The 24,396-nt window shown below is 58.1% G+C and overlaps 1 protein-coding gene and 4 non-coding genes across 6 annotated transcripts; 1 reads left to right on the top strand and 4 right to left on the bottom strand.

The window, feature by feature from the left end:
• Positions 1–6,739: 6,739 nt before the first annotated feature.
• LOC138067903 (PHD finger protein 7-like) lies at positions 6,740–9,361 on the top strand. 2 transcript variants are annotated; one of them, XM_068951240.1, is made up of 5 exons: positions 6,740–6,938; positions 7,527–7,633; positions 8,112–8,234; positions 8,644–8,762; positions 8,941–9,361. In XM_068951240.1, exons 1-5 carry the CDS (start codon positions 6,852–6,854, stop codon positions 9,111–9,113), a joined length of 609 nt encoding a protein of 202 aa, XP_068807341.1. In that variant the 5' UTR covers positions 6,740–6,851; the 3' UTR covers positions 9,114–9,361. The 2 variants fall into 2 exon arrangements, with proteins under 2 accessions (XP_068807341.1, XP_068807340.1); XM_068951239.1 differs by lacking the exon at positions 8,644–8,762.
• Positions 9,362–11,853: 2,492 nt separating this feature from the next.
• On the bottom strand, positions 11,854–11,926 carry TRNAK-UUU (transfer RNA lysine (anticodon UUU)). The gene has a single exon. It is a non-coding gene; the product is annotated as a tRNA-Lys (tRNA).
• A 3,239-nt stretch (positions 11,927–15,165) lies between these two features.
• On the bottom strand, positions 15,166–15,238 carry TRNAK-UUU (transfer RNA lysine (anticodon UUU)). Its single transcript has one exon. It is a non-coding gene; the product is annotated as a tRNA-Lys (tRNA).
• Positions 15,239–18,476: 3,238 nt separating this feature from the next.
• Positions 18,477–18,549, bottom strand: TRNAK-UUU (transfer RNA lysine (anticodon UUU)). The gene has a single exon. It is a non-coding gene; the product is annotated as a tRNA-Lys (tRNA).
• Positions 18,550–21,787: 3,238 nt separating this feature from the next.
• TRNAK-UUU (transfer RNA lysine (anticodon UUU)) lies at positions 21,788–21,860 on the bottom strand. The gene has a single exon. It is a non-coding gene; the product is annotated as a tRNA-Lys (tRNA).
• Between the last annotated feature and the right edge of the window lie 2,536 nt (positions 21,861–24,396).

Below are 24,396 nucleotides of genomic sequence, written 5' to 3' on the forward strand. Positions count from 1 at the left end.
GGTGAAGAGAGAAGAGCTCAGTGATCAGAGGGTCCCAAAAGGTAACGTAACAGCGGACTCCTTTCCGAGCTGCGTAGGTTCTCCTGTTGTCTGTATCTCGAGGGAAGTAGAGCCAAGGTCACAATGGGATGTACGGGATGGTCTAATGGCCTTCCTGTGACTTTATTTCCCCCAGCATGGCAAATCTCTGGTGTCTTGTTATGGACCAGGAGCCCCAAACAGCCTTGCACCACCAATTGCAGCTGAGAGTGGTGCTCGCCCCACAGGTTGCGGCTGACGCTGGGCAAGGACGCTTTCTCACTGCACGCCATTCCCAAGCCTGTGTTGCAAGCTGCTCTTCTGCTTTAGGAGTTTGTGTGGTAGGCACACAATAATAAGGAAAAATCCATTGGCATCGTGAACAACAAATTTACCTTCAGTTGTAAGTACTGGCAAAAAGAACGCCGTAGCTCCCCACAGAACTACTGTGTTTTAATTGGAGGAGAAAAATGATCTAGCGATGACTGTCAAGCGGCTGCTGGCCTGCGCCAAAGCTTCATTTCCCTTTCAAAACTGGGAATTTCAAAACGAGCATCTTCAGGCTGGCCGCAGCAAAGTCACGCCTCTGAGACCAGTTACAGAGATCGGAGATTCTGCTCCCCTCGTGTGAAATTACTGCCCCCAAAGAGACTTTCTTAGGTCACCATCTCCTCCCAGCAAGCTGTCTTTTTCAGAGTATGGACCAGGCAAAGCGGTACAAAAGCAATTCCCCGGAGAGCAAGTGAGGGAAGAAAGAGAGCAGAGAGCAAAGCCCTCTGTGGGGTGAGTCTCTTGTCAAAAGGGATGAGGGTGAGGCTGTGCTGTTGTTCTGGTGCGAGTGAGAGGTGTCCTTTGACGCGTCAGCTTTGAAGGGCCATGACCACAGGTCACGAGGACGCACGATTTCCTGCTGCATGGCAAATGCAGAGCGGGTGTTTGTGAGACGCTCGTGTTGCTTTCATTGCTCTCCTGGCTCTGCTTCCGGGGCACAGCTCTTTCTGGCAGCTCAAGGCAAGTTGTGACTCCACAAGTTCAGGATCTTTTTCTTGTTCCCCTCAGAGGTATATGAAAGGATCTTTCTGTTTGATGAAACTAGTTCAGGGTCTATAGACATTTTCATGAGAGCGGGGAGGGATCCAAAAGCTCTCAGATAGCTCTTGAGTGGTGCAAGTGTTTATCTGAGGGGAATGGTGTGTCCTGTCACGTCAAGGGAAAGCATAGATCCGGGCATGCTGGCCTTTCCTTTGTGAACGTCACGCCACGCCTGAGTGTTACAGCACAGGACTAGCCCTCTTCTTCTGTTTTCATTTGAGCACAATTAAGAGATTACACCTAACTGTGCTGCGCAGTTGCCTTCTGCTGCAGAAGCTGGTGCAGAGCTTGTGAGCCCAAACTGGAGAGCAAGCTACTGCTGAGCTCATACCAACGCTTCCTGCTGTGTATTTCAGCCTGCTGCCAGCAATCCCAGGGCGCACCTTGAAGAAAGAGAAAGGCAAGCAGGAACCAACACCTCAAGTCAAACGCAAAACCAAACTTCCCCTTTGCGAAGGGTATCAGAGAGCCAGACAGGTACATGGTATGGATGTGTGTAATTATTGCGTCACATTTAATTGCAGAGAAGCCCAGTTACGCAAGCATTGACTCTGAAAAGACCCCCTTGATGTGGGTTCATTCTAACATTGGAGTATGGCTTTTGGATCCTTACGAGGGGCAGGGGAGTCGGTATTTTTAGAGTAAACTCTTCACTTCTGTGGCCTCAGGAAACATGGAAGAGCACTTTGCCAGGCATTACTTGTAGTGGAAAAGGTAACTGTTAGGCTTTTACAGGATAGAAAAGGGAGAGGTCCTTTTCAGTTCGTGGGTTGTTTGGATCATTGGTCAGAAGAGAAGGGCTTTTCAGGTGTGCTGTGATGAGCTTTAGAGCAAAGCACTGCTAACAGAAAGCCTCCAGGCAAGGGGCAGAAACTACAGTAAGAATACCGCCCCCTGCCAGAAGAAAAACCACCAGCTGAATTCTGCATGCTCTTGCATTCCTGGGGTCCTCCAGGAGATACACGACCTGATCCTGCAAAGGGACCAACGCAATCGCTGGGCCTCCCGGCATGAAGAGAAGCGTAAGAAAGAGCGATCGGAATCGGCAGCTCTGAAAGCTAGAAGAGAGAGGCAAGAGCTCCAAAGGGCGCAGGTACTGGAAAGACTGTAAAATGTTGGGAGCAAACAGTCTTCTCCTCCTGTGGAGGAGCTGAGTGTAAAAGGTGGCTCAAGTCTCCGAGTCATAGGAGCATTGCTGCCAGAAAACAGCGAGGCGTGTGACTGTTGTTTGGCTTGCTTGCCTGCTCATTACTACGAGGCAGAAGCTGCCAGTAAAACCTGCAGGACAAAAAAGGTTATCTGCTGTGGGGAGGGCACGAATTCATCATCCCTTCCGTGCACTTAGGCAACCGCTGCCTTCAGTGCAGAGTCTGGGGCGGGGGTTGGGGGGGGGGTGTGTGTCTTTTTTGTTACTCTACCTCTATGAGCATGGTCAGTAGTAGTGTTCTTAATAATAAGGTCTGGTTTTGTGAGTCTAATGTTTGGGAGGACTTCCTCCACAGTCTTCTAAAAAAACCAAAACAAAAGAACAAAAAGGAAGAAGAAGAAAAGGGTTTCTGTTGGCTTTCTGTGGTTGGAGAGAAGCAGCCTTAAATGTTCAATTGGTTGGAAAAAGACTTCGGGCTGCATGTCCTGACGATGGCTGTGGAGTCAGCAGATGCCTTCCAGGCTGCTTAGTGGTACTGCCTCTGGTGGCCTCTCCAACTAAATGCATTCTCTTTGCTTCCCTTGCTTAACAGTTGGGAAATGAGGCAAGATGCCTGGGAGATTCTGTCATTGATGTGGCGGCTCTTGAACTGGAAAGAAAGAAGAACGTTAAATGGATCAGAGTGGATGAAGTAAGAACTCTTCTAGGAAAGGAAAACGTACTTCCCATGCTGGCAACTTCTTTGTCAAAGCTGTGGCGCTGCTTTCTAGCAGTGTGGGGAACAGGCCAAGAAACATGCGGAACGGGGTCCCTGGGTCAAGAAAAGACCCTGTGTGATTAAGTACACATTTCTAGGATAACCACTGCTGGAAGAGCAGCGAGAGTGGCAGTGAGCACTGATGCTGAGGGTGAAGCCTGAGGGCAGAAAGGGTGCTTTGGGTTGCTCGGTCTGGCCTGCTGAGCCCCCGGCAAGGTGGCACAGCAGAGCTCCTGCTCCGCGAAGGGCTGTTCCTTCCCCTTGTTTGTGAGGCCTGGAGTGATCTCAGACTGAGTGGGAAGTGCTGGAGGGCAACTGCTGCAAAGCCTTGCTCAGACACAGACGTAGCCCTGCGGCATGTTGAAGCAGTTCTCCTGGTTCTCCAGTTAGTGCTGCAGCGTTTCTGCCCCAGGGGAGCTGCTGTCACTGGGGTGTCGGAGGCCAGGGCAGCAAAACGGTCTGTGGGGCTGCACGGGTCCTGTAGTTCCTGGCTTGTCTAGCACTGAATTTCCAGTGTGTTGGAGTGAGGCTAGAGGCAAGGCAAAATGTTTTGTCCTCTTGGTGCTTCAGCTTGAGCCGAGTCCTGGAATGCTCCCAGATATTGACGCCGACTTCCTCTGGTTCCCAACTGAGGATGCCTGACCAATGAGGGGCTGCCAGGAAGCACAGCTGGCAAGCAGGGAACCCCTCCTCTGCTAGAAGAAATGAGCAGAGGAGAAGACGACGACTTCACTCTTCAGTTCTGTAACAGAGAAAAAGGCGGAGGCGGAAGACCAAAGGCCAAGTAAGTGCGTGCCAGGCACAGGAAAGGCCAGGGCCTGTCAAGTGGTGTGGCCCACAGAGGTGTCAGGGATCCAAATCCCAGAGCCCTGGGGCTGGATACAGCGTCCCCTGGCTTCTTGCAGCATGGAATTGACCTGGGTTCGACCGCGATGCCAGGGGCCTCTCTGAGGCCCCAAGCAAATGCCTGCAACTCATCCTGAATTGCAGAGGCTGTGGGCACAAACGGGAGCATGCACGCAGGGCTGGGGCAGGGTCTCAGCCAGAGAGAGAGAAAGACAAGTTGTCATTGCTGCTGTAGCCACGCTTCACCACGAACAAGCCCTAGGGCTGTGGATCCGACACCCCTATATTCAGAGAGTGTTTGCTGGGCACAGAGAATGAGATGGAAAGAAGGGACATGAAAGTCCAGGGTAGCAGAAGATGTTTGGCTCTCCCTTTTCAAACCAGAGAGTCTATCCTTCCCTCCCAGAGTCTCAAGACTGAGGCACTTTGCCCTGAGGGTCAGTACCTGGTCAGTCCAACATGTCATGCCTGCCTGACTCAGTAATAGGCTTTGCACACGAGGGTTGGTATCGCCTCACAGAGGGCACTGAAACTCCAGCACATGCTTGTCCAGGTCACCACGCGCTTTTTCTGTGCCTTCTCCCTGTGCGTCACACTGAACCCTCCCTATTCACTCCTTAGGACTCGGGGGAAGCCCCAGTACTAGGACCAGTACGAACTACGCCAGAAGAGTGGTACCAGTGACTGCCAGCTGTGCCAGCACGCTCCGAGTTTTGTTCTCTTGAATTAAACCAAGGCCCCAAACTGGTGTGACTCTTTCCTTGGTGGGGCGGAAACCCTGCCTTTAGCAGCGTGTGAGCTTTGGAGGAGCAGGAAGAGGACAGCTCTGAGTCAGGGTTGCCTGTCAGTCCCTGCTGCCAGGGCAGCTGTCTCCAAAGGTCATGCCATAACTGTTCAGCTGCAGCGCTGGTTGTTGCGACCCAGGGACCTCCCCGGTCTGTGTTGGTCACTGGCAGAGGAACGGAGGGGTCCTGCTGTGGCCAGCACATCCCCTAGTGATGAGGGGGGCCTCTGTGGGGAGGGATTGAGCCCAAGGCTCACTGCCTGAGGCCCAACCCTGGCTGCATTGTGGGAGGCGACCACAATCTCCCGTGCGTGCGTTTGTTTTGCTGGAGCGCTGGGCCTTTTGGGGCGGCGTGACGGGGAAGACGTGGATCCCAATAGCCCAAGGTGGAAAATCAGCTCCGGGCAGCACTGGGCACTCACAGAGCAGAGCTGCGGGGCACTGCATCCTTTCACAGGGGAGCAGCAGGGCCTATCAGCCAGGGGTTGGCACAGCCAGGCTGCTCCTGGGTGCACAGGCCAGCACGGCCAGGGGTCCCCAGCGCTGGCCAAGCACTGCCACTGCCAGGGAACAACCTCGTCCAGCAACGCAGCCCCAGGTGATTTTGGGAGCTCCTCGGTCAGAGGAGAGGGCTCTCCAGGGGAGGCAAGGAACAATTGGACTGAAGTACCTTGACTCGGCCAAAGCTGTGTGCTGGGCTCTGGAGTCCTTTACCTTACCAGCCCCCTGGTCAGAAATGCCTGGGCCTCCCCTCTGGGCGGGCTCTGGGGGACAGATGGCTGCCACTCTTGGGCTTGTTCCTGGCCCTGCTCGCAGAGGACTAAAGACTGCATGAAGCTCCAGAATGGCCAGACGCGAGGGATGGCACGTCCAGGGCTGAGGGGAGGCATACTGGTGTGGGACTCCCACTGCTGCTGTCAGTGTCCTTATTACTCAAGAAAAGGGGAGAGGCCAGGGTCAGGAGATCGGAGAGGCTTGGTGGGTGCTGCTGAGGGAGGGAGCAGGTCCCCATGCCTCTGAGCTCCTGGGGTGGTGCTGGAGTCACACTCTTGTGCTGCTTGTCCCCCAGGGTCGGCAGAGCAGCCTCTGGAGGGGAAAGCCCAGCCCAGCTGAGGCAGGGACTTTTCAGAGCTCTCGGGACCGATCGGCACTGTGGATTCCGCCATGAAGCGGAAGGCCCGCAAGTCCAGGGAGGATGGTGAGAACAAAGTATCCCAGCAGCTCCCAGAAACCAGAGGCCAGGCAAAGGCGTTGTGGGGGGTGGGGGGTGGGGGATGGCTTTTGTGTGGAGCTGTGAGAGAGGCAATGGGATGCAGGAAGTCCTGAGGCGCCCCATTGCAGGGCCCATCTTGTCCTCAGCAAGGGAGGCTTGTAGTGTGGGGAAGGAAGTGTAGGGAGGGAGGGCTGTGTGGGGAGGGCAGGGGTTGCCCAGAGGTCACTGTGCTCCAGGAGGCCAGGGAGGCAAGGGGAAGGCAAGGGCAGGGAGAGAGCGGGAGCCTCCGAGGTTGGAGGAGCTCTGCTACCTCATGCCCATCACAGCCCTGGGTGCCTGTTGTGTCACACAACCCAACAATGCCCCCTTCCTCTCCAAGGCCCCAAAGGGCCCTTCCAACAGTGGGGGGGGCTGCTGTGCTCTTTGCAGTCCTGCTGTGTCTGTAGAAGGAAGAGGGCCACAGGTAAGGGCTGCCGTTGCTCGGGCTGGAGCCTGCCGTGCCTAAATTCCCGTCCTGCTGCCAGCACTGGCCAAGCCCTGTCAGAACCGGTGGGCTCTGTCTTGGTCTCAGCCCCCTGGGGGGATTCAGGCTGACAAATTCAGCTTGCCCTGAATGCCTAAGGGCTGACAGCTGGCAAAGACCGGGCTCTGTCAGGGCCTCCACCCTGCAGGCAAAGCCCCCAGCTTGGCATGAGTGCCCCAGGGCCTCTCAAGGCAGGGTGGAGCCCAGGCCTCAGCCAGCACACGCCGAGCCCTTTTGGGTGGGGAGCATGCTGGGAGGAAAGGGACGGGAAAAGGGACTTTTGCTCAGTGCCCTGCGGAGGGGAAAAGGGACTTTACAGCCAAGGTGAGCCTCATCCAGAGACACGGAAGGACTCTCGCAGTTCCTCCACGCTCACCTCTTCCGCCTTCACCCAGGTCGTTTTGCTGGGAGCATCGCCCAGAGCAGAGAGTGGAGACGCACCAGGATGGGGACACCACGTGCATCATCTGCATGGAGCCCGTGGAGGACAGGACCTCCTACAGCACCATGGTGTGCCCCGTCTGCAAGCACGCCTGGTTCCACCGTGGCTGCATCCAGGTAGGAGAGCCTTCCCTCACCCGCCTCTCCGGGCTGTCTGCTCTGCGCAAGACACAGCTGAAGGCACCCAAAGGTGATGTTGCTGTGACTGTGGAGACGGCTCGTGATCATGCAAAGCTTCTCCTGAGGCATGTCCACCCAGAGGCCAAAGGAAGGCAGCCTGGGCGCTCTCCTCCCACCTTTCTTGGCATGGGAACATATGTGCAGGGCCCACTCTGGGGGCATGAGGAGGGTGGAGCCCCTCTCCCCCTCATCCCCCCAGCCTCATGGCCTTCTGCAGAGGTTCCCCTCAGCAGACCTCCCTGGATGTTCTCAGTCCTCTGAGGGGCTCGGGGCCCAGCAGCCTGCCTGCTCCTCTGCTCCTGTGCCTGGGGCCTGTGGCCCAGAGCTGAAGGGAATCCCAGGGCCTCTTACTCCCTTGTTGCCCAGCTGTGCCAAATCCTCCACAGTAGGCCTTCTGCCTTCCCTTCTCATTCACTCCAGCCCAGATTGCAGGGCCCACCAGGGTATTATCTCCTCCCTTAGGCTTAGGGACGGGAGGTGCCCAGCAGCAGTGTCCTGTTCAGGCTGGTTGTGTCTCCTCTGCAGGGACAGGCTCTCCGGGCTGGCTTCAGCAACTTCAGGTGCCCTCAGTGCAAAGACGGGGACCGTTTCCTAACAGAGCTGTTGCGCTTGGGCATCCGAATCCCCATCAGGTAGGTCCCTTTCTCCCTTCCGCCATGCCTGGGAGAGAGAGGAATGCCCAGGGAGCTGTGCCAGGCCAGCCCACAGTCCTGCAGGCAGGCTGTGTTTCCAGCAAGAGCAGCTGCCTGCAGGAGAGGCGGATTCAGGCCTGCCTGCAAGGGTGCCCCAGCCCCAGCCCCAGCCCCAGCCCCAGCCCCAGGAGTGGGACTTGCAAGAAGGCAACTGGGGTCAGCTTCTCGCCCGCAAAGCTCTTCTCAGGCAAGCTGCTCAGGCAGTTGAGAGCAGAGGGCAGAGATCAGGTTCCCATTTTGCAGCCAGACAACGTTAGGCGTGGAGTGGGCACAGAACGAAGACCTAGTGCGTTAGTCTTGTCCCCTGCTTCACTGAGGTGATGAAAAGGAGGAGGTTCAGAAGACCAGGAACATCCTGGACCTGACCAGGGGTGCTGGGGGTGGGCAGGCTCATGTCCTTTCCTTCCTTCTGCTGCAGAAGGCTGGCTTGGGAGCAGGAGGAGGAGGAGGAGACCTTTGAAGAGCTATACGAAACGTATAGCCGCTGCGATGCCAGCCAGTGCCTTTACCGGGGAGGCAGGGAGCAGGCAGAAGAGGAGGGGTAAGTCTGTGCAGGAGCAGTTTCGCAGCCTCCTCAGAGCAGTGTGGCCAGATGTCTGAAGGGCTTGCAGAAAGGTGGAGGGACCGCCTCCAAGGGCTGGGGGGTGAGGGAGCAGGACAGACCTCGCCCATGGGGATGCTGAGCTTCCAGAGGAGGGACGCTCCTGTTAACACTGTTGGCACCAAGGGCTCCCCCAAGGTGTGGAGGATGCTGCTGGGCTCTGCCCAGGCTCTTTGAGCTCAGCAAGAACTTGGGCAGCCAGGCCACTTGACAGCCAGGTGAGGCCAGGCCAGGAAGCTCTGTGGGCGCTGCCTCTCTCCAGCCACGCTGTCCTTGGTTGCCTTCCGGGCATCGCTCCCTGCTGGGGCTTCCATAGTTTCCATGGGCAGCAGCCTGTTTGCTTCCCCAGCCCATGGCAACTGCTGCTGTGCTCCTCGTGCGCTGCCAGCGGGACCCACCGCCGATGCTCTGCCATGGGGCATACCACGGGCCTGTGGGAGTGTGACGGCTGTGCTGGCCGCAGCACTGGTAAGAGGCCGAGGCCCTGGGTGCCAGGGCTAGAGGCGGATGCCAGGCAGGCCCTGGCAGGGGGTGGTCAGGGTGGGGGTGGCACAGCCTCTGCGCCCCGGTGAGAGTTGGGGGGGGCACTGCTCTGACACCAAGAGGGGTGGGGTGGATCTGCTGACCTTTCTGCCTCCCCTTACAGCATCCAGCGCGCAGTCGGAGCTGGTCTGCCCTGGCACCAGCCAGGCAGCGTTGGCATCCTCCCAGGGCTCCCCGGATGCTGGGGGCAGCAGCTCAGTGCTATCCCGGCGAGACAGGAGAGCAGGCCACTCCAGGTTCCTGCACCGGCCCCTAAATCCCTACAGCCGGCCCTGAGGACCGCTGGCCATGGCACTGACACCCAGCCCCTGGCAGGGGGAGTCGATGGGAACACCTCGGGGCTGGCTGTGCAGGAGCTGCTTGCATGCTACAGCCCTGCTGCACTGCCTACCCTGAGAGGGACGCTGCCTTCCCAGTGACAGGGCACCACGCTGTGCCAGCAAGGGGAGACTTGGAGACCACCCCGTGCTCTCGAGCCTCCCCCAGGCTCATCCAAGGGCATGCAGCCGGGCAATAAAGTCAGCCGCTAAAGAAAAGGACGCTCTGCGAGGGGCTGTGTGGATTGTCCTGTGCTCTGATAATGGCCTCGTTCCTGCTTAGCCTTTCTGTTGGGGGTCTGGTTTGGGGGTTGGGAGCTGCGGGCCTCTGCTCTCTTTGACCGTTGCTGCCAGGAGCTTCCCGAGAGCTTTCTGGCTAAGGCCAGGCTTTGGCGAGGCGCTCCTCTATGTGCCTGTGGCCTTGCTGTCTCTCAGGAGGCGGCGTGGGCTGAGCCAGTGTGGGCTGAGCCAGAGGGCAGGCAAAGCAGACTGTGGGAGCCAAAGCCAGGGGAGCCTTGGGCTTCCCTTGGATGACGAGAGGAGGGCAGCTTGCAGGTGCGCGGGCGGCTGCGCAAGGCCCTGGCAGCTGGGCGAGGAGCCAGGCTTGGGGGAGGCCCTGCTGGGGCAGTAGCCCCAGGCTTGGTCAGTAGGCCGGAGAAAAGGCACGGGCAGAGACGTCTCCTCAGAAGTCTCTTGACTGTCAGGGAGGACAAGTTTGGCTTTGCTGCCGACGACTGCCTTTCCCATCCTTCGACCTGCTGCCCAATGCAGGGCTGCAGGTGGAGGCCTCTGAAATTCAGGCTGTGCTGGCCACAGCTGCTTTGGTGGGTCCTGCTGGGGCTCCAGCACATCTGCCCACTCCTTGCTGCTCACAGGTCGCATCCTCCAGCTCCCTTGGCATGGGGCCAGCTGCAGGACTTGGCTTTTCCCTCTGCTGAGACAGTATGCACCCCAGGAAGAAGGGCCCCTTCTGTATGCACCCCAGGAAGAAAGGCTCAGAAACATACTCACACAAGTAACCTGTCCTCCACTGGCGGACACACAACTGACAGCTTCTGGAGCTCCCCTAGGACATGGGGCTTTAAATTCAACAGGCATTGGTCACTCTAGAGGAAAGCGGCGGCTGTCTTGCAGCAGAAGCACCCAACGAGTACCTCAGGAAAGCAAGGTCGGAAAGGCCGACAACAAGAGCAAGGGAAAGGAGGGCGAAAAAGGCGACAACAGGCATGTGGCCTTGAGCAATGCAAGGCCTATAGGAGCCTTCGCCAATGGAACTCTTCCAGATGGGCTTCTTCGCTTTAATGAGTAAGTCGCCAGCATGAGCTTTGAGCAACTTCACACATTTCCAAGGAAGAATGCTAGTGCTGTCTCTTCTCACCTGGAGCTGGGCATGCTTTCACATGAAGCATCTGGCCCGAGGGACCCTGCGCCACGCCGGAACAGCCGGAGGGAGTGGCGACTGCTAGTAGTGGGGGACTCCCTGCTGCAGGGGGGACAGAGGCACCCACCTGCCGACCTGACCTCCTGGGCAGAGAGGCTTGCTGGGACGGGGGAGGGGCTCAGGTCTAGGATGGTGCGGAGAGACTGCCAAAGCTTGTCCGCTCCTCTGACTATGCCCCACCCCCGCCCCAGCTGCTCCTCCATGTGGGCACCAACCACACTGCCAGGGGCAACTTGGAACCTATCAAAGGTGACCGCAGAGCTCGGCGGACAGCTGGCAGGACTACGAGGGCCCAGGCGCTTTTCTCCTTGGTCCTGCCAGCGAGGGCGAAGGATGTGCCGCGGAGTAGACGGATGCTGCAAGTCAGCAGTTGGCTGCGCAGCTGGTGTGGGCAACAGGGTTTTGCCTTCTGTGACCAAGGGACCCTGTTTGAAGAACAACATCTGCTCGGGAGAGGTGGGATTCCCCCCCCGCACCCGCCCTCGCTAAGCGAGGCACAGGCGTCTTTGCCAACAGGCTGGCCAACCTTGTAAGGAGGGCTTTAAACTGCTCTTGAGGAAGGACAGACCAGGATGGCCGGGGGGGAGGAGGAGGGGGGTCGTCCTTTCTGTGACAGGGCGGCTGGAATGGGTCCTTACCCAGAGCTTACGGGTAAGGATCGAAGGGCAGACTAACATGGGTGACACTGTTGTGGGTGTTTGCTACAGGCCACCTGATGAGGAAGGAGAAGTGGATGAGGCCTTCTACGGACAGCTGGAAGTAGCCTCACAGTCACAGGCCTTGGGCCTCACGAGGGACTTGAACCACCCCGACAGCTGCTGGCGGGCCACCTTAGCAAGGCACCAGCAATCCGAGGGGCTGGGAAGGGCTCCGCCCCCTCTGGAGTTTAATCTGGTGGGAGATGTCAAGGACAACAAGGACAGCTTCTTTAACGAAATCAGTCGCAAAAGGAAGAGTAGGGCAAAAGCGGGCCCGCTGCGGAATGGGGCAGGGGCCCTGCTTGTTCAGGGTACCAGAAAGGCAGAGCTACGGAATGCCTTCCTTGGGGCGTCCTGAGTTTGTTAGGCTCGCGTCCTGCGAGAGTAACTCTCTGAGGCTCTGCCTAGGAGGAAGGCGAGAGATTGCCTCTTTTGTGGGAGACAGGAGTTGGATGCAAAGAGCTTCCCCGTGGCTCTGCAGATCCCCCTGCCTTTCCTCCGTTTTGGCAGTGCCACTTCTTGTGCAAAGGTGAAAGCACTGAGTAAATAGGAACGCGCGCCGCCTGAACAGGGGCTTGAACCCTGGACCCTCAGATTAAAAGTCTGATGCTCTCCCAGCTGAGCTACCCAGGCTCCCTGAGGGGAAAAACAGAGCCCAGCTCCAGAGCGCAGCCCTAATTAGCAGACCAAGGGCTTTCTAAGAAGGTCTACGGAGAGAGAGAGAGAGAGAGAGAGGCAACTCCTGAGATCAGCAATTCATTAACACCTTGCCGGACCGACTGGGTTAACATTGCCCTTTGGCACTTTTGTTCCGAAGCACCTGCTTGCCGCCAGGCTGGGCGTGAGCCCTGCAGTCTCAGGAGGAGTTTGCTCGCACTCAGCAGTGCACGACAAGAAGTAGGAATGCTGTGGCTCTTTCAAGGCGAAACCCTGGGCTGCTCGGCTGTTAACAAACCACTAATCCCGATGCCAGCCCTGGGGGTGGTGGGGGGGTCTCTTGCCGCTTTCCTCTGCTCCCATACCAGGTCCAGGGAGACCGGGTGCCTCCTGAGCCCCTCCTGGTGCCTGCAGTGATGCTGCTGCGGCCCTGCAGCACCACCATCTGTGCGTGCTGTAGCGCCTTTTCAGTGGGGCAGGCAACACAAGCAGGCCCTCCTTCACACACAGCTCACCCAGGACAGGTAGCTCCCAGGTCTCTCCACAGCCCTGAGCATCTCCACCCTGGGCAGCACCATGGCAGAGACTCAGGCACCTCTGTATCAACTGTCTGCCCTGGGGCAGGGATCACCCCCACCCCCTCCTCCCCCGGCCCAGGGCCTCCTGCTTCGGAGTGGGCAGGCTGGGTCACTGGGCTGGTGCAGGCTTTGGCAGCACACAGCTCTCTCAGGAATAGCACCTCTCCGTTCTGGAGGGGATCTCTCTGAATGCGTTGCACACGGAGGAGTGACTAGGACGACAAATAAAAGTAAACGAAAAATTGCACTCTCTTGAGGATACACAGAGAAGAACGAGCAGCTCAGGAAGACAGAGAAATCCCAAAGCAGCCAATGAGCAGCATTTGGTCGCCCAGGCATGAGGGCAGGTGGCCCAGCTGGGGCCAGGTGCAGGGCAAGGGGCTCCCATTTCCCCAGGCCCCCTCCCGTCCCCAGGGAGCAGTAGCGGCAGGGCTGCGGGCCCTGCCCCTGCTGCCCGCCAACATCGCGCATGCGGGCGCTTTGGCCCCAAATGCACAAACGACACCGCTAACGAAGGAAGCAGGACGAGCAGGAAGCACTCAGGCAAAGGCTCAAGACAAATCAGTAAGGAAGGACACAAGCCGTAAGTCGGGAGAAGAGAGGACCCACGCAGAAGGGAACAAAACACAAGCACGATTCATATCAGACAACTGACCAGTCAGCCCTTGTCAGCAGCGCTCCCCACCTGGTCCTCTTCCCCATGCTCATCTCATCCCACAGTGCTTCCCCGCTCACCCAATAACCCAATAATTTACTTTCCGGGCGAGCAAGTGGAAGATTTGTGCTGAGAGGCCACAAAAGCCACAAGAACTTTGTGTCAGCCAAGGCAACAGCGAGACAGGCGTCACCTGTGCAAGGCGTCAGGCAACGCACAGCCTTTGTGCACAGAAAACTTCATACGGCAGTGCTGGGACCCTGGTATCTTGTCATGCCTTCAGTGAAAACATCGATTGCCAGGCAATGCCAACCTGGCGGACACACAACTGACAGCTTCTGGAGCTCCCCTAGGACATGGGGCTTTAAATTCAGCAGGCATTGGTCACTCTAGAGGAAAGCGGCGGCTGTCTTGCAGCAGAAGCACCCAACGAGTACCTCAGGAAAGCAAGGTCGGAAAGGCCGACAACAAGAGCAAGGGAAAGGAGGGCGAAAAAGGCGACAACAGGCATGTGGCCTTGAGCAATGCAAGGCCTATAGGAGCCTTCGCCAATGGAACTCTTCCAGATGGGCTTCTTCGCTTTAATGAGTAAGTCGCCAGCATGAGCTTTGAGCAACTTCACACATTTCCAAGGAAGAATGCTAGTGCTGTCTCTTCTCACCTGGAGCTGGGCATGCTTTCACATGAAGCATCTGGCCCGAGGGACCCTGCGCCACGCCGGAACAGCCGGAGGGAGTGGCGACTGCTAGTAGTGGGGGACTCCCTGCTGCAGGGGGGACAGAGGCACCCACCTGCCGACCTGACCTCCTGGGCAGAGAGGCTTGCTGGGACGGGGGAGGGGCTCAGGTCTAGGATGGTGCGGAGAGACTGCCAAAGCTTGTCCGCTCCTCTGACTATGCCCCACCCCCGCCCCAGCTGCTCCTCCATGTGGGCACCAACCACACTGCCAGGGGCAACTTGGAACCTATCAAAGGTGACCGCAGAGCTCGGCGGACAGCTGGCAGGACTACGAGGGCCCAGGCGCTTTTCTCCTTGGTCCTGCCAGCGAGGGCGAAGGATGTGCCGCGGAGTAGACGGATGCTGCAAGTCAGCAGTTGGCTGCGCAGCTGGTGTGGGCAACAGGGTTTTGCCTTCTGTGACCAAGGGACCCTGTTTGAAGAACAACATCTGCTCGGGAGAGGTGGGATTCCCCCCCCGCACCCGCCCTCGCTAAGCGAGGCACAGGCGTCTTTGCCAACAGGCTGGCCAACCTTGTAAGGAGGGCTTTAAACTGCTCTTGAGGAAGGACAGACCAGGATGGCCGGGGGGGAGGAGGAGGGGGGTCGTCCTTTCTGTGACAGGGCGGCTGGAATGGGTCCTTACCCAGAGCTTACGGGTAAGGATCGAAGGGCAGACTAACATGGGTGACACTGTTGTGGGTGTTTGCTACAGGCCACCTGATGAGGAAGGAGAAGTGGATGAGGCCTTCTACGGACAGCTGGAAGTAGCCTCACAGTCACAGGCCTTGGGCCTCACGAGGGACTTGAACCACCCCGACAGCTGCTGGCGGGCCACCTTAGCAAGGCACCAGCAATCCGAGGGGCTGGGAAGGGCTCCGCCCCCTCTGGAGTTTAATCTGGTGGGAGATGTCAAGGACAACAAGGACAGCTTCTTTAACGAAATCAGTCGCAAAAGGAAGAGTAGGGCAAAAGCGGGCCCGCTGCGGAATGGGGCAGGGGCCCTGCTTGTTCAGGGTACCAGAAAGGCAGAGCTACGGAATGCCTTCCTTGGGGCGTCCTGAGTTTGTTAGGCTCGCGTCCTGCGAGAGTAACTCTCTGAGGCTCTGCCTAGGAGGAAGGCGAGAGATTGCCTCTTTTGTGGGAGACAGGAGTTGGATGCAAAGAGCTTCCCCGTGGCTCTGCAGATCCCCCTGCCTTTCCTCCGTTTTGGCAGTGCCACTTCTTGTGCAAAGGTGAAAGCACTGAGTAAATAGGAACGCGCGCCGCCTGAACAGGGGCTTGAACCCTGGACCCTCAGATTAAAAGTCTGATGCTCTCCCAGCTGAGCTACCCAGGCTCCCTGAGGGGAAAAACAGAGCCCAGCTCCAGAGCGCAGCCCTAATTAGCAGACCAAGGGCTTTCTAAGAAGGTCTACGGAGAGAGAGAGAGAGAGAGAGGCAACTCCTGAGATCAGCAATTCATTAACACCTTGCCGGACCGACTGGGTTAACATTGCCCTTTGGCACTTTTGTTCCGAAGCACCTGCTTGCCGCCAGGCTGGGCGTGAGCCCTGCAGTCTCAGGAGGAGTTTGCTCGCACTCAGCAGTGCACGACAAGAAGTAGGAATGCTGTGGCTCTTTCAAGGCGAAACCCTGGGCTGCTCGGCTGTTAACAAACCACTAATCCCGATGCCAGCCCTGGGGGTGGTGGGGGGGGTCTCTTGCCGCTTTCCTCTGCTCCCATACCAGGTCCAGGGAGACCGGGTGCCTCCTGAGCCCCTCCTGGTGCCTGCAGTGATGCTGCTGCGGCCCTGCAGCACCACCATCTGTGCGTGCTGTAGCGCCTTTTCAGTGGGGCAGGCAACACAAGCAGGCCCTCCTTCACACACAGCTCACCCAGGACAGGTAGCTCCCAGGTCTCTCCACAGCCCTGAGCATCTCCACCCTGGGCAGCACCATGGCAGAGACTCAGGCACCTCTGTATCAACTGTCTGCCCTGGGGCAGGGATCACCCCCACCCCCTCCTCCCCCGGCCCAGGGCCTCCTGCTTCGGAGTGGGCAGGCTGGGTCACTGGGCTGGTGCAGGCTTTGGCAGCACACAGCTCTCTCAGGAATAGCACCTCTCCGTTCTGGAGGGGATCTCTCTGAATGCGTTGCACACGGAGGAGTGACTAGGACGACAAATAAAAGTAAACGAAAAATTGCACTCTCTTGAGGATACACAGAGAAGAACGAGCAGCTCAGGAAGACAGAGAAATCCCAAAGCAGCCAATGAGCAGCATTTGGTCGCCCAGGCATGAGGGCAGGTGGCCCAGCTGGGGCCAGGTGCAGGGCAAGGGGCTCCCATTTCCCCAGGCCCCCTCCCGTCCCCAGGGAGCAGTAGCGGCAGGGCTGCGGGCCCTGCCCCTGCTGCCCGCCAACATCGCGCATGCGGGCGCTTTGGCCCCAAATGCACAAACGACACCGCTAACGAAGGAAGCAGGACGAGCAGGAAGCACTCAGGCAAAGGCTCAAGACAAATCAGTAAGGAAGGACACAAGCCGTAAGTCGGGAGAAGAGAGGACCCACGCAGAAGGGAACAAAACACAAGCACGATTCATATCAGACAACTGACCAGTCAGCCCTTGTCAGCAGCGCTCCCCACCTGGTCCTCTTCCCCATGCTCATCTCATCCCACAGTGCTTCCCCGCTCACCCAATAACCCAATAATTTACTTTCCGGGCGAGCAAGTGGAAGATTTGTGCTGAGAGGCCACAAAAGCCACAAGAACTTTGTGTCAGCCAAGGCAACAGCGAGACAGGCGTCACCTGTGCAAGGCGTCAGGCAACGCACAGCCTTTGTGCACAGAAAACTTCATACGGCAGTGCTGGGACCCTGGTATCTTGTCATGCCTTCAGTGAAAACATCGATTGCCAGGCAATGCCAACCTGGCGGACACACAACTGACAGCTTCTGGAGCTCCCCTAGGACATGGGGCTTTAAATTCAGCAGGCATTGGTCACTCTAGAGGAAAGCGGCGGCTGTCTTGCAGCAGAAGCACCCAACGAGTACCTCAGGAAAGCAAGGTCGGAAAGGCCGACAACAAGAGCAAGGGAAAGGAGGGCGAAAAAGGCGACAACAGGCATGTGGCCTTGAGCAATGCAAGGCCTATAGGAGCCTTCGCCAATGGAACTCTTCCAGATGGGCTTCTTCGCTTTAATGAGTAAGTCGCCAGCATGAGCTTTGAGCAACTTCACACATTTCCAAGGAAGAATGCTAGTGCTGTCTCTTCTCACCTGGAGCTGGGCATGCTTTCACATGAAGCATCTGGCCCGAGGGACCCTGCGCCACGCCGGAACAGCCGGAGGGAGTGGCGACTGCTAGTAGTGGGGGACTCCCTGCTGCAGGGGGGACAGAGGCACCCACCTGCCGACCTGACCTCCTGGGCAGAGAGGCTTGCTGGGACGGGGGAGGGGCTCAGGTCTAGGATGGTGCGGAGAGACTGCCAAAGCTTGTCCGCTCCTCTGACTATGCCCCACCCCCGCCCCAGCTGCTCCTCCATGTGGGCACCAACCACACTGCCAGGGGCAACTTGGAACCTATCAAAGGTGACCGCAGAGCTCGGCGGACAGCTGGCAGGACTACGAGGGCCCAGGCGCTTTTCTCCTTGGTCCTGCCAGCGAGGGCGAAGGATGTGCCGCGGAGTAGACGGATGCTGCAAGTCAGCAGTTGGCTGCGCAGCTGGTGTGGGCAACAGGGTTTTGCCTTCTGTGACCAAGGGACCCTGTTTGAAGAACAACATCTGCTCGGGAGAGGTGGGATTCCCCCCCCGCACCCGCCCTCGCTAAGCGAGGCACAGGCGTCTTTGCCAACAGGCTGGCCAACCTTGTAAGGAGGGCTTTAAACTGCTCTTGAGGAAGGACAGACCAGGATGGCCGGGGGGGAGGAGGAGGGGGGTCGTCCTTTCTGTGACAGGGCGGCTGGAATGGGTCCTTACCCAGAGCTTACGGGTAAGGATCGAAGGGCAGACTAACATGGGTGACACTGTTGTGGGTGTTTGCTACAGGCCACCTGATGAGGAAGGAGAAGTGGATGAGGCCTTCTACGGACAGCTGGAAGTAGCCTCACAGTCACAGGCCTTGGGCCTCACGAGGGACTTGAACCACCCCGACAGCTGCTGGCGGGCCACCTTAGCAAGGCACCAGCAATCCGAGGGGCTGGGAAGGGCTCCGCCCCCTCTGGAGTTTAATCTGGTGGGAGATGTCAAGGACAACAAGGACAGCTTCTTTAACGAAATCAGTCGCAAAAGGAAGAGTAGGGCAAAAGCGGGCCCGCTGCGGAATGGGGCAGGGGCCCTGCTTGTTCAGGGTACCAGAAAGGCAGAGCTACGGAATGCCTTCCTTGGGGCGTCCTGAGTTTGTTAGGCTCGCGTCCTGCGAGAGTAACTCTCTGAGGCTCTGCCTAGGAGGAAGGCGAGAGATTGCCTCTTTTGTGGGAGACAGGAGTTGGATGCAAAGAGCTTCCCCGTGGCTCTGCAGATCCCCCTGCCTTTCCTCCGTTTTGGCAGTGCCACTTCTTGTGCAAAGGTGAAAGCACTGAGTAAATAGGAACGCGCGCCGCCTGAACAGGGGCTTGAACCCTGGACCCTCAGATTAAAAGTCTGATGCTCTCCCAGCTGAGCTACCCAGGCTCCCTGAGGGGAAAAACAGAGCCCAGCTCCAGAGCGCAGCCCTAATTAGCAGACCAAGGGCTTTCTAAGAAGGTCTACGGAGAGAGAGAGAGAGAGAGAGGCAACTCCTGAGATCAGCAATTCATTAACACCTTGCCGGACCGACTGGGTTAACATTGCCCTTTGGCACTTTTGTTCCGAAGCACCTGCTTGCCGCCAGGCTGGGCGTGAGCCCTGCAGTCTCAGGAGGAGTTTGCTCGCACTCAGCAGTGCACGACAAGAAGTAGGAATGCTGTGGCTCTTTCAAGGCGAAACCCTGGGCTGCTCGGCTGTTAACAAACCACTAATCCCGATGCCAGCCCTGGGGGTGGTGGGGGGGGTCTCTTGCCGCTTTCCTCTGCTCCCATACCAGGTCCAGGGAGACCGGGTGCCTCCTGAGCCCCTCCTGGTGCCTGCAGTGATGCTGCTGCGGCCCTGCAGCACCACCATCTGTGCGTGCTGTAGCGCCTTTTCAGTGGGGCAGGCAACACAAGCAGGCCCTCCTTCACACACAGCTCACCCAGGACAGGTAGCTCCCAGGTCTCTCCACAGCCCTGAGCATCTCCACCCTGGGCAGCACCATGGCAGAGACTCAGGCACCTCTGTATCAACTGTCTGCCCTGGGGCAGGGATCACCCCCACCCCCTCCTCCCCCGGCCCAGGGCCTCCTGCTTCGGAGTGGGCAGGCTGGGTCACTGGGCTGGTGCAGGCTTTGGCAGCACACAGCTCTCTCAGGAATAGCACCTCTCCGTTCTGGAGGGGATCTCTCTGAATGCGTTGCACACGGAGGAGTGACTAGGACGACAAATAAAAGTAAACGAAAAATTGCACTCTCTTGAGGATACACAGAGAAGAACGAGCAGCTCAGGAAGACAGAGAAATCCCAAAGCAGCCAATGAGCAGCATTTGGTCGCCCAGGCATGAGGGCAGGTGGCCCAGCTGGGGCCAGGTGCAGGGCAAGGGGCTCCCATTTCCCCAGGCCCCCTCCCGTCCCCAGGGAGCAGTAGCGGCAGGGCTGCGGGCCCTGCCCCTGCTGCCCGCCAACATCGCGCATGCGGGCGCTTTGGCCCCAAATGCACAAACGACACCGCTAACGAAGGAAGCAGGACGAGCAGGAAGCACTCAGGCAAAGGCTCAAGACAAATCAGTAAGGAAGGACACAAGCCGTAAGTCGGGAGAAGAGAGGACCCACGCAGAAGGGAACAAAACACAAGCACGATTCATATCAGACAACTGACCAGTCAGCCCTTGTCAGCAGCGCTCCCCACCTGGTCCTCTTCCCCATGCTCATCTCATCCCACAGTGCTTCCCCGCTCACCCAATAACCCAATAATTTACTTTCCGGGCGAGCAAGTGGAAGATTTGTGCTGAGAGGCCACAAAAGCCACAAGAACTTTGTGTCAGCCAAGGCAACAGCGAGACAGGCGTCACCTGTGCAAGGCGTCAGGCAACGCACAGCCTTTGTGCACAGAAAACTTCATACGGCAGTGCTGGGACCCTGGTATCTTGTCATGCCTTCAGTGAAAACATCGATTGCCAGGCAATGCCAACCTGGCGGACACACAACTGACAGCTTCTGGAGCTCCCCTAGGACATGGGGCTTTAAATTCAGCAGGCATTGGTCACTCTAGAGGAAAGCGGCGGCTGTCTTGCAGCAGAAGCACCCAACGAGTACCTCAGGAAAGCAAGGTCGGAAAGGCCGACAACAAGAGCAAGGGAAAGGAGGGCGAAAAAGGCGACAACAGGCATGTGGCCTTGAGCAATGCAAGGCCTATAGGAGCCTTCGCCAATGGAACTCTTCCAGATGGGCTTCTTCGCTTTAATGAGTAAGTCGCCAGCATGAGCTTTGAGCAACTTCACACATTTCCAAGGAAGAATGCTAGTGCTGTCTCTTCTCACCTGGAGCTGGGCATGCTTTCACATGAAGCATCTGGCCCGAGGGACCCTGCGCCACGCCGGAACAGCCGGAGGGAGTGGCGACTGCTAGTAGTGGGGGACTCCCTGCTGCAGGGGGGACAGAGGCACCCACCTGCCGACCTGACCTCCTGGGCAGAGAGGCTTGCTGGGACGGGGGAGGGGCTCAGGTCTAGGATGGTGCGGAGAGACTGCCAAAGCTTGTCCGCTCCTCTGACTATGCCCCACCCCCGCCCCAGCTGCTCCTCCATGTGGGCACCAACCACACTGCCAGGGGCAACTTGGAACCTATCAAAGGTGACCGCAGAGCTCGGCGGACAGCTGGCAGGACTACGAGGGCCCAGGCGCTTTTCTCCTTGGTCCTGCCAGCGAGGGCGAAGGATGTGCCGCGGAGTAGACGGATGCTGCAAGTCAGCAGTTGGCTGCGCAGCTGGTGTGGGCAACAGGGTTTTGCCTTCTGTGACCAAGGGACCCTGTTTGAAGAACAACATCTGCTCGGGAGAGGTGGGATTCCCCCCCCGCACCCGCCCTCGCTAAGCGAGGCACAGGCGTCTTTGCCAACAGGCTGGCCAACCTTGTAAGGAGGGCTTTAAACTGCTCTTGAGGAAGGACAGACCAGGATGGCCGGGGGGGAGGAGGAGGGGGGTCGTCCTTTCTGTGACAGGGCGGCTGGAATGGGTCCTTACCCAGAGCTTACGGGTAAGGATCGAAGGGCAGACTAACATGGGTGACACTGTTGTGGGTGTTTGCTACAGGCCACCTGATGAGGAAGGAGAAGTGGATGAGGCCTTCTACGGACAGCTGGAAGTAGCCTCACAGTCACAGGCCTTGGGCCTCACGAGGGACTTGAACCACCCCGACAGCTGCTGGCGGGCCACCTTAGCAAGGCACCAGCAATCCGAGGGGCTGGGAAGGGCTCCGCCCCCTCTGGAGTTTAATCTGGTGGGAGATGTCAAGGACAACAAGGACAGCTTCTTTAACGAAATCAGTCGCAAAAGGAAGAGTAGGGCAAAAGCGGGCCCGCTGCGGAATGGGGCAGGGGCCCTGCTTGTTCAGGGTACCAGAAAGGCAGAGCTACGGAATGCCTTCCTTGGGGCGTCCTGAGTTTGTTAGGCTCGCGTCCTGCGAGAGTAACTCTCTGAGGCTCTGCCTAGGAGGAAGGCGAGAGATTGCCTCTTTTGTGGGAGACAGGAGTTGGATGCAAAGAGCTTCCCCGTGGCTCTGCAGATCCCCCTGCCTTTCCTCCGTTTTGGCAGTGCCACTTCTTGTGCAAAGGTGAAAGCACTGAGTAAATAGGAACGCGCGCCGCCTGAACAGGGGCTTGAACCCTGGACCCTCAGATTAAAAGTCTGATGCTCTCCCAGCTGAGCTACCCAGGCTCCCTGAGGGGAAAAACAGAGCCCAGCTCCAGAGCGCAGCCCTAATTAGCAGACCAAGGGCTTTCTAAGAAGGTCTACGGAGAGAGAGAGAGAGAGAGAGGCAACTCCTGAGATCAGCAATTCATTAACACCTTGCCGGACCGACTGGGTTAACATTGCCCTTTGGCACTTTTGTTCCGAAGCACCTGCTTGCCGCCAGGCTGGGCGTGAGCCCTGCAGTCTCAGGAGGAGTTTGCTCGCACTCAGCAGTGCACGACAAGAAGTAGGAATGCTGTGGCTCTTTCAAGGCGAAACCCTGGGCTGCTCGGCTGTTAACAAACCACTAATCCCGATGCCAGCCCTGGGGGTGGTGGGGGGGGTCTCTTGCCGCTTTCCTCTGCTCCCATACCAGGTCCAGGGAGACCGGGTGCCTCCTGAGCCCCTCCTGGTGCCTGCAGTGATGCTGCTGCGGCCCTGCAGCACCACCATCTGTGCGTGCTGTAGCGCCTTTTCAGTGGGGCAGGCAACACAAGCAGGCCCTCCTTCACACACAGCTCACCCAGGACAGGTAGCTCCCAGGTCTCTCCACAGCCCTGAGCATCTCCACCCTGGGCAGCACCATGGCAGAGACTCAGGCACCTCTGTATCAACTGTCTGCCCTGGGGCAGGGATCACCCCCACCCCCTCCTCCCCCGGCCCAGGGCCTCCTGCTTCGGAGTGGGCAGGCTGGGTCACTGGGCTGGTGCAGGCTTTGGCAGCACACAGCTCTCTCAGGAATAGCACCTCTCCGTTCTGGAGGGGATCTCTCTGAATGCGTTGCACACGGAGGAGTGACTAGGACGACAAATAAAAGTAAACGAAAAATTGCACTCTCTTGAGGATACACAGAGAAGAACGAGCAGCTCAGGAAGACAGAGAAATCCCAAAGCAGCCAATGAGCAGCATTTGGTCGCCCAGGCATGAGGGCAGGTGGCCCAGCTGGGGCCAGGTGCAGGGCAAGGGGCTCCCATTTCCCCAGGCCCCCTCCCGTCCCCAGGGAGCAGTAGCGGCAGGGCTGCGGGCCCTGCCCCTGCTGCCCGCCAACATCGCGCATGCGGGCGCTTTGGCCCCAAATGCACAAACGACACCGCTAACGAAGGAAGCAGGACGAGCAGGAAGCACTCAGGCAAAGGCTCAAGACAAATCAGTAAGGAAGGACACAAGCCGTAAGTCGGGAGAAGAGAGGACCCACGCAGAAGGGAACAAAACACAAGCACGATTCATATCAGACAACTGACCAGTCAGCCCTTGTCAGCAGCGCTCCCCACCTGGTCCTCTTCCCCATGCTCATCTCATCCCACAGTGCTTCCCCGCTCACCCAATAACCCAATAATTTACTTTCCGGGCGAGCAAGTGGAAGATTTGTGCTGAGAGGCCACAAAAGCCACAAGAACTTTGTGTCAGCCAAGGCAACAGCGAGACAGGCGTCACCTGTGCAAGGCGTCAGGCAACGCACAGCCTTTGTGCACAGAAAACTTCATACGGCAGTGCTGGGACCCTGGTATCTTGTCATGCCTTCAGTGAAAACATCGATTGCCAGGCAATGCCAACCTGGCGGACACACAACTGACAGCTTCTGGAGCTCCCCTAGGACATGGGGCTTTAAATTCAGCAGGCATTGGTCACTCTAGAGGAAAGCGGCGGCTGTCTTGCAGCAGAAGCACCCAACGAGTACCTCAGGAAAGCAAGGTCGGAAAGGCCGACAACAAGAGCAAGGGAAAGGAGGGCGAAAAAGGCGACAACAGGCATGTGGCCTTGAGCAATGCAAGGCCTATAGGAGCCTTCGCCAATGGAACTCTTCCAGATGGGCTTCTTCGCTTTAATGAGTAAGTCGCCAGCATGAGCTTTGAGCAACTTCACACATTTCCAAGGAAGAATGCTAGTGCTGTCTCTTCTCACCTGGAGCTGGGCATGCTTTCACATGAAGCATCTGGCCCGAGGGACCCTGCGCCACGCCGGAACAGCCGGAGGGAGTGGCGACTGCTAGTAGTGGGGGACTCCCTGCTGCAGGGGGGACAGAGGCACCCACCTGCCGACCTGACCTCCTGGGCAGAGAGGCTTGCTGGGACGGGGGAGGGGCTCAGGTCTAGGATGGTGCGGAGAGACTGCCAAAGCTTGTCCGCTCCTCTGACTATGCCCCACCCCCGCCCCAGCTGCTCCTCCATGTGGGCACCAACCACACTGCCAGGGGCAACTTGGAACCTATCAAAGGTGACCGCAGAGCTCGGCGGACAGCTGGCAGGACTACGAGGGCCCAGGCGCTTTTCTCCTTGGTCCTGCCAGCGAGGGCGAAGGATGTGCCGCGGAGTAGACGGATGCTGCAAGTCAGCAGTTGGCTGCGCAGCTGGTGTGGGCAACAGGGTTTTGCCTTCTGTGACCAAGGGACCCTGTTTGAAGAACAACATCTGCTCGGGAGAGGTGGGATTCCCCCCCCGCACCCGCCCTCGCTAAGCGAGGCACAGGCGTCTTTGCCAACAGGCTGGCCAACCTTGTAAGGAGGGCTTTAAACTGCTCTTGA

The sequence above is a fragment of the Struthio camelus genome, chromosome 7 (genome assembly GCF_040807025.1).
Source record: "Struthio camelus isolate bStrCam1 chromosome 7, bStrCam1.hap1, whole genome shotgun sequence".
Lineage (NCBI taxonomy): Eukaryota > Metazoa > Chordata > Aves > Struthioniformes > Struthionidae > Struthio > Struthio camelus.

Bases quoted from the DNA above. Each gene is read 5' to 3' on its own strand.
- LOC138067903 (XM_068951239.1), top strand. From the start codon at position 6,852: ATGGAGCCCGTGGAGGACAGGACCTCCTACAGCACCATGGTGTGCCCC. The intron at 6,939-7,526 runs GTAGGAGAGCCT...TCTCCTCTGCAG, and splicing joins TCCACCGTGGCTGCATCCAG to GGACAGGCTCTCCGGGCTGG. The intron at 7,634-8,111 runs GTAGGTCCCTTT...CTTCTGCTGCAG, and splicing joins GGCATCCGAATCCCCATCAG to AAGGCTGGCTTGGGAGCAGG.